Below are 8772 nucleotides of genomic sequence, written 5' to 3'. Positions count from 1 at the left end.
CATAGTTAGTCTGCCTGAAAAAAGACACAAGTCCATTCAGTTCAACCAATAGAAGACATATCCTTTGTCCATATATATGTTACATTCTCCAGTTACTGTATGGTTCTGCCTCATTGTGGCTTTATGCACAGGCAGATATTTGCATATATTTTATATAGAAAGCAGTCATTTACCTTTTTCTTTTTTTAAATCTTTTGGAGATACTGGATTTTGGACTACTGCCTGTGATCAGTGAGTAGATTGAGTCATGTTCTAAAATATATTTTTGTACGTATCGGTTTAGCATGCAAATTTGCAGCGTAATCTACGGAGTAGGAGTAGATTCTTTAATTGTTTGGAAAACATCAGTATATGGGAATCTAATAGCATTTTAAAAGCATACAGATGAAAACTTGTAGCCCATATTGGTTGTTTTTATTTTCATGAATCATTTGGGTCCTTGCAGTATCCAAAGTCTGAGTTGGTAATAACTCCAACAATAGTATGTTTCACATCACAGGATAGACCCATTTCACAATTACAGTGATAGTAGACCCCATAGAGATGCTAAAAAAAAAAAAGAAATTAAAATTACCAATAATTAAATATTGTACATTACAAATTGTAGCCTGGTTCCAATTCTTCATTTGTGTATGATTCTGTTCTGTATTTTTACATATTATTTTTTATGTAGTATTACATTACATATTTTGTACCAACATCCCTTTGAGACTACCTGCATTGTGCTTTGCATGTGTATATATAATGTTTATATAAAAAGACCCTAAGGGTTAAATAAAAAGGAAAAAAATATGAAATACTGTTGGTTATGAATGCTGAAGCTCAATTCTCTAACAGCACTGAAAATGTTTTACTGTATGTCTTTAGTCATTGCCTAATGTTCACATTTATGTTGATGCCATGTGAAAAGTTGCATTTTCCCCTTTAAACAATATTTATATAAAGAAAACATTTCATGGAAATTTTCTAATTTATTCAGATGATTTTATAGTTTGTTTTGCAATGTTGAAGATGCTTCTCAATTTATCCAAGTAACACCTTAAAGTGTTACTAAACCCACAACAATAAAATCAGTTTGTAAATGCAGTAAAGCATGCTTGTTATACTGACTGTGGAATCTAAGGGGTTATTCCTCCGTGTTGTGTAAAAATGCTCTCTGCCCCTCCTCTTGTTCAAATGTTCATGCTGATAAGACAGACTGAACCCGTAGCCCTTCTGCACATGCTCAGTTTAGTGTGTTTTGCTAGACAGGTTTTTTTCTCGTGGGAGAGTGCCTTTGATCGTCACATGGCCAATCAGCGCTGTCTAGGCAGAGGGTCAGGGGTTTTGCATCCTCTTAAGGGGAGAAAGAAAACTCCTCCTACAAACTTTAACCAGTGCTCAGCTGAAGTCACAAGACTGCCCTAACTGCTGATGAGAAAATGTATTTAGCAGTTTATATTTAGTAAAATAATTGCACTTCCATGTATGTGTTTACTGTGGGAGACCAGATATAGTGAATGCAGGGTCCTGGGTTTAGTAACACTTTAATTTTTTATGATTGTCTTGATCATACCCCCGAATGTATGGCCACACAGGTAATATATTCTGTTGTGACTGGATTGATGTGACTGGCTACCTGTGTGGCTGGTTCTAAATGCTGGGATATTTTCCAGACCTCCTGTTAACGGTGTATTGTTTAATAGAGAATACATAGTGAGGCATAAAAGACCTGGTTTAAAACATACTCTTTTGGTGTGCTCAATGCCTGATTTTCATCACTGTTGCCTGTATGCACACAACGTCTGGTGCTCTAAGTAAAACTCCTTTGCTAAAATCATCTTTTCCTGACCCTAACCTGGCCTAGAATATTACAATGAAAATGGACAAACTAGAATAAATGTAATAGTATACACTGTACTGATTTTGGAAAGAAATTACACTTTTTAAGACTTCTCATGGTGAAGGGGAGGGGGGATATGACAGATGCAAGTGATGCATTCGATTTTGAGCCTCTCTTGAAATTATTGGATGGTGTATTATTGGTATTGTAATATTGTGCTTTACTGCATTTGAAGAAAAGGATATCTATTACCACGATAGAGAATTTCACTGAACATGCTACTTATTCCAGATACTCACCCATGGGGAACACTTCTGTGTTTCAGCTGCTAATGGAGCACACCGTGCCAAGGTCAACCCATTCTCCCTATGACAGCAGTTACTCTTACACTGAAGGCTTTGCAAGCAAAGCTCTCCATTGTCCTAAAATAAAAATAAGATTTCACAGAGATTAATTTACAAAAGAACCTGCAAAACTGAAGGAACCATTTAGTAATACAAGAGTGTTCTCTAGGGTGGTGTGTAATGTACACTATTCACGAATCTCACAGATGTGCATGCACGTGGAAACCATATACTGTAGGGGTGCAAATCTGTGCATGAATGTCTAGAATGCTAACAAGAAAACTATTGTAAAACTTGTATATTACTGCTCAATTATTATAAGAAGGAAAACTAGACTTGTACAATAGTACATTGCCACCCACAATACATATTTGGCATAGATACTTTTCCTATATGCATTATTTCATCTCCTATTTATCAGACTTAAGAAAGTAGTATGAATGGCTTATGGATATTGGGTATACTACATACACCCTCAAAAGTTACCTTAGTATTTTGGGCATGTGTAGTATGCACAGCCCCTTTTCTTCCCCCACAGAATTTCTGGCTGTCATTTTAACAGTTGGGACTTGATAAATTCATACAGGAGAAGATCTTTCTGCTCCTATGCAAACTGACAGTCACAGAACAGCATCTACAGTGTCAAGAAGAGTTATGATGAAGCCATGTTATTATTGCTTCATTGTAACTTCTTTGGTTCATTCATAGCAACAGCAGATCAAAGGGGTGACATGTGATTTGCATATGTCAGTTTAAAGCAGAGCTTTAAGCCTTTGTCCCCGCTCCCCATTAACCTCTTGCCGACCGCGCATAGCCGAATGACGGCTTCACCGCGGCCGGCCAGTTCTGAGTGGACGTCATATGACGTCCTCCCAGAACGCGCTCTCCTGCGCGCCCCAGGGGGCGCGCACCCGGCGATCTCCGTGATCGCTGTGTCCTACGGACACAGCTGATCACGTGATGTGGTGAAAGGCCGATCCCACCGGCCTTTTACCACGTGATCAGCGGTGTCCAATGACACGCTGATCACAGGGAAATGCAAGTGCCGGTTCTCGACTGCACTTTCCTCACGCTGTCAGATCGTGAGGAAAGTACTGCCGAGAACCGGCAGTTGTCAGAGCGGGGATCGGCACCGATCATCAGGGCACTGATGATCAGTGCACTGATGATCGGTGCCCAGCAGTGACACCCGCAAGTTCCGCCCAGCAGTGCGCCCACTAGCCCCGCCCACCCGTTCCCAGCAGTGCCCCCACCTGTGCCCAGCAGTGCCCCCACCTGTGCCCAGCAGTGCACCCACCTGTGCCACTCTGCAGTGCCACCTACCTGTGCCCAGAAGTGCCACCTACCTGTGCCCAGCAGTGCCACCCACCTGTGCCCACCCACCTGTGCCCACCAGTGCCACCCACCTGTGCCCACCAGTGCCACCCACCTGTGCCCACCCACCAGTGCCACCCACCAGTGCAGCCCAGCAGTGCTGCCAGTCAGTGCCACCAGTCAGTGCCCAGGGGTTGTGCCAGTCAGTGCCGCCAGTCAGTGCCCAGAAGTGATGCCAGTCAGTGCCGTCTATCAGTACCCATCATCAGTGTCACCTATCAGTGCCACCTATCAGTGCTGCATATCAGTGCCGCCTATCCGTGACCCCTAATTAGTGCTGTCTATCAGTGCCGCCTATCCGTGCCACCTCATTAGTGCTGCCTATCAGTGCCCTTTAGTGCTGCCTATCAGTGCCCATCAGTGCCGCCTATTAGTGCCCATCAGTGCCGCCTCATCAACGCAAATCAGTGAAGGAGAAAAAATACCTGTTTGAAAAATTTTATAAAAGAAACAAACTTTTTTTTTTCAAATTTTTTTCACTTTTTTTAATTTATAGCGCAAAAAGTAAAGCGCCCAGTGGCGATTAAATACCACCAAAAGAAAGCTCTATTTGTGAGAAAAAAATGATCAAAATTTCATATGGGTACAATGTTGCATGACCGCGCAATTGTCAATCAAAGTGCGGCAGCGCTGAAAGCTGAAAATTGGCCTGGTAAGGAAGGTGGTATAAGTGCCTGGTAGGCAAGTGGTTAAGGATTGGCACCTTTGGGGAGCGGGGGGGGGGTGAGTACCCAAAGTTGACAGAAACCCACTCCCATGTCTGCTGCAATCGCCCAAAGCGATTGGAAGCGGAAGTTGTCCTCCCCCATCCCTTCCCATAGTCTCCTGGGATATGAGACAGGTCCCAAAAGACTACGGGACCATTCACAAAGTGCAGCACTACTCGCACATGCACAGTGGGCACCGGGCTGTGAAGCCACAAGCTGTCACAGCCGAGTGCCCACGCTGAAGATGCCGGTACTGGGGAGAGAAGACGGCCAGTGAAACCAGCCGTGGTGAGGACACTGCTGGACTGAGGGACAGGTAAATGGCTGTATTTTAAAAGTTAGCAGCTACAGTTTTTGTAGCTGCTGACTTTTATATTTTTCTTTCTTCAACTGGAACTCAGCTTTAAGCAACCTTGCAAGTAAAGGCAAATAAAGAAACAAACTGTGTTCCTATTTAACCTCTTAGTAACCCTTAATCAGTTTATTTTTTCATTCAACCAGCGGGTTTCCCCAACCATACACTCGATGTGGATGGAGAAATCCTCCTCACTGAGTTGTTGTATTCTGACAGTGGGGAGACTTTCCCACTGTCAAAGTACACTAAGCAGCATTATAAACTATAACCTGCAATTCTGATTGAGTAGGGAAAATCCAACAGGTCAGTTGTACAAAAGTTGATCAGTAGATATATATTATAATTTTTACTATTAATATTTAACCTTTTTCATATTCAATTGCTCCTTAAAGTGCTTCTAAAGGCTCAAGGTTTTTTACCTTCCACACTGTGTCTATAGATGCTTACAGGGTGGCTCAGGAAACCTCTTTACCAAAGAGGAGGGGCCTGGAGTGTTGGGACCCCAGACAAGGAGGATTCAGGCTGCTCTGTGCAAAACCACAGGTTGCACAGAACAGGTAAGTACAACATGCTTATTATTTTAAAAAAAGAATCAAGGTTTACAATCACTTTAGTTTTTTCAGTGACACACTTTTAAAAATGCAAATTTGCAAAAAAAAAAAAAGAAAAGGCTTTATTTTATTTAAATAATTGTCTTATATTTTGTAAAAAAAATATTTGTGTCAATATACACAAGGGTACATTAAAGACTAAAAATGTGCCCTTTTTATTGACAAACAATTTTTTAAGCTAACAGTAGTTAAGATAGAAAAAAAAACAATTTTTTTTTTTACGTTACATCTTTTGTCTATAGATAGACAAAACTAAAATAGATTTGAAGACAATATTGTCAAGAGAAAGCATTGATTGTATTGGAAAGAAACAATATATGTATTATTTTATTATGTAAACATTGTGGGAATCAATAGGCCCATAGCTTACATATAAACTTGCTATAGTCTGTAAGGGGTATACAGGTTTGAAAGCTGAGGTTAAAAGTAGAAGTCCATCCAAAACATTTTTCTTTTCTACTTTTGGGTAGAGTGGGAAGGGTTGGAATTACAATGCATTTGGGAGACCGACTCTCATTATTTGTCCTGGTGAAAATTGCCACAGAGACAAAGTTAGAAAGATTCCAAAATTTGACAGCAGTAGAGGATAAAGATTTCAATTCAAACACTAATTTCAGTGAGAGCTGATAAAGGTAGAAATTTTAGCTTATTTCCTGTTTTGTCTTTGGCAACAGGAACAACAATAAAAACCAGATAAAGGGGTCTATTTTTTCCCTGTGTGGGTATCAGATGCCTGATTTCATAAAGGAAGAGGGGGTTATTCAAAATATCCAAATGCTATTGTCCTTCTTACCATAATTCAGGTTTTCTAGTTTTCCTATGACTGCCCCCAAATTTTTGAAAATGCAAACAGATACAAACAAATTTTATAATTGGGGATCAGAGTGTAAATACCACAAATAATTACTAAAAATTAATTTAACATGTTGAAGCCACTTTGATAGACAAAATTCTATCTTTTTTTTTTCCTATTTTTTTTTTTGCTATGGAATTATTACATAAATAAAGCACTTGCAACACACACTGGCAATTGGATTGCATGTTGGAACTGGAAAAGATTTTTGGAGAACCTAATAATTTAGGTTCTCTCAATTGCAAACAAATACAATAAGGAATGTTGATATTTAAGCTCTTTGTGGATGGCAAATAATTAAATTACTTTTTTTAATATATTTCTCTGCGATTCTACAGTGAGAGCTCTGCACTTCCAAAGAAGCATACTTTTTAAGGCAATTACCATGTGGTTCCACACTTCCTGTTAGATTTTACATGGTGATAGAAGTCTTACCGCTGGACTTCCCAAGAGCTACTAGACGTCAGCAAATTTTTCAACCTAACAAACTCCAGCTATGACTAAAATTAAAAGTTTCAATGGACTAACTCTTCAGTGGGCTTCTTCAACAATGAAAGGAGAGCAGAGGGCTATGTCTTTCCAACTAGCAACTAGTAATTTTCCATTGAATTGGATTCAAGGTAAGATCTTAGCAGACAGCCATGCATTGATACTCCGGGGTTAATTTGAATAGACTGTTCTCTTTGTGAGGGAAGTTTCACTTAGCAAGGGAAATTTACCCAATGAATAAGATGAAGATCCATGTCCATCATCCTATTATGTGCAAGCAAAAATTTTTTATTTTTCTTAAATGGGATTGGGTGTTCTTTTGCCACACTCACGAAGTTGTGCAGATAGTTCCCAAAGTGAACAGCCTATGTGCCTTTGGTAAATTAACCCCATCGACTAGATAAATACTCAGAACCTTGCTATAAAACGCCACAGAAATGTATAGCAGATGCAATATGTATAGCAGACCCAACAGCCAATCACTAACTCTGCAAGAAAAATAGTTGAAGGTACATTTAAAATCTGTTGGTATGAACTTTGGTATGTTTTTTGGTATTCAAACATTCAGTGTGCTGCATCCGAATACACACCAAGCGCAAAAATAATTTCTTCATATACAGTATATATTTAAAATTTGCATTCTATGAATGGAAGTAATATTTCCTATTGAAGAATCTCATTAAAGCACCTATACATTTTCTTTTCAATTTTGTACCTTACCAGATTAATAATGAGTCCAGACTGTGCTATTCCGACAGCAAGCAGCAAAGTGAAAAACAGCAACATGATCTTAACCCTAATATGTGCCATTATCACGAAGAAAAAATCCAAAGGCAGTAAAATTGGTCACATATATAACTCAGAGAGCACATGTAATTACCTGTCAGCCAATCACACTAGAAGTAAACAACTGTGTGTGAATACTGCAGGTGTGATTTGAAGGATAAATAATTTCAGGTTATCCAGTGCAAAATGTATTTATTCAGTTGAAAAATATAGCTTATAGGCTTGTCACTTACTAAAAAAAATGCTCAATTTGCAAAGCAAATGGTAGTGAGTATGAAAATATGAGATACGCACTGACTACCCAATCATTTATATGGAAAATTAAAAACATTAAAATGATTTTTGCTAGCACACGATTGGTTGAAGTAAATATAGCTTCATCTGATTTAGTAAGCTCATAATGAACATTTATATTTCAAAGTGAATTATTTCTTTTGTAAGGGCCAGTTCACACTAGTAAAGAGAGCTGCATTTTTCTGCATAAGAAAAACATAGCTCTCAGGGCACACAGAAAGCAATGGTTTTTTGTGTACCCCATTTGCACCTCGCAGCTGTCAGCATAGTAGTGCATTGCAGTGTGCTGCCATGTGCTGCAGGTTCATTGCCTTCATGCACTGGGTTACCATTTAGAATGAGTGACACTTCAAAGCACTTACAACAAAAATACCACTCCAAGCTGGGAATAGGAAGAAAGAATCGCCCCACCAGCAGATGAAGGGAAGGAGCAGGTGTCAAGAAGCGATTCCAGCATCAGCAAATTCAATAGCGAAATGGACTCCCCTCAACTGACCCCAGGAGTCAGATGTATGGGATGGCCTCAGCCGCCACTCCGGCCACGTCCTCTGATGTGTTTTTCCCTGCCCACCAGGGCTTGATCACTAAGGCAGAGAGGTCGTTGGGAGCCAGAGAATTTATTTGCATCATTGGCCATGAAAACGAAACAGGTCTGTATGTGTGCTTGTAAAAAATTAAGAAAACTTATTGCGGATTGAAAAAGAGAGAGAAAAATTAGGAAGAAAAAAGGAAAAGAATTTATACTAAGATAAAAAAGTTAATACAAAGGGAAAAAGTATAATTATAAAAAGAAATATAAAAAATTATACTAAAGAAAAATAATTGTCAGATGTAGTGAAAAATGAAAAGATAAAAAGAATTAAAAAAAAGAAAATAAGTAAGAAAAGGTTCCACATAAATACATTCTTTATTATAATTTGACAATAAAATAATAAGGATAGAAGTGTATGTAAATGAAAAAAAAAATGTTAGTTTCACACAGCAAAACAGGTAACAGTAAATATCAAGCCCCCAGCTCTTTTTTCAGCAGCACCACTGTCTTGTCACTGGTCCCTCAGCCGTTTCAGTTGCACTCCTGGCTCTCTCTGCTAGTAGTCACAGCATCCAGGTGCATTGGCCCACTCCCAGCCTCTAAAT

General features: G+C 39.3%; 1 protein-coding gene across 1 annotated transcript; it reads right to left on the bottom strand.

Moving 5' to 3' along the window:
* Positions 1-312: 312 nt before the first annotated feature.
* Positions 313-7375, bottom strand: CLPS (colipase). The gene is made up of 3 exons (XM_089677587.1): positions 7276-7375; positions 2122-2244; positions 313-546 (listed from the first exon to the last, which is right to left on the bottom strand). Exons 1-3 carry the CDS (start codon positions 7363-7365, stop codon positions 421-423), a joined length of 339 nt encoding a protein of 112 aa, XP_089533713.1. The 5' UTR covers positions 7366-7375; the 3' UTR covers positions 313-420.
* Between the last annotated feature and the right edge of the window lie 1397 nt (positions 7376-8772).

Source organism: Staurois parvus, unplaced genomic scaffold (assembly GCF_062004578.1).
Source record: "Staurois parvus isolate SC_StPar_1 unplaced genomic scaffold, SC_StPar_1.0 ptg000188l, whole genome shotgun sequence".
Lineage (NCBI taxonomy): Eukaryota > Metazoa > Chordata > Amphibia > Anura > Ranidae > Staurois > Staurois parvus.
Note: the sequence above shows the minus strand (reverse complement) of the source record. Positions and strands in the feature narration are given on the sequence as shown.

Bases quoted from the DNA above. Each gene is read 5' to 3' on its own strand.
- CLPS (XM_089677587.1), bottom strand. From the start codon at position 7,365: ATGGCACATATTAGGGTTAAGATCATGTTGCTGTTTTTCACTTTGCTG. The intron at 2,245-7,275 runs GTAAGGTACAAA...TTTTTATTTTAG, and splicing joins CTGGACTCATTATTAATCTG to GACAATGGAGAGCTTTGCTT. The intron at 547-2,121 runs GTGAGTATCTGG...TTTTTTTTTTAG, and splicing joins CACAGAAGTGTTCCCCATGG to CATCTCTATGGGGTCTACTA.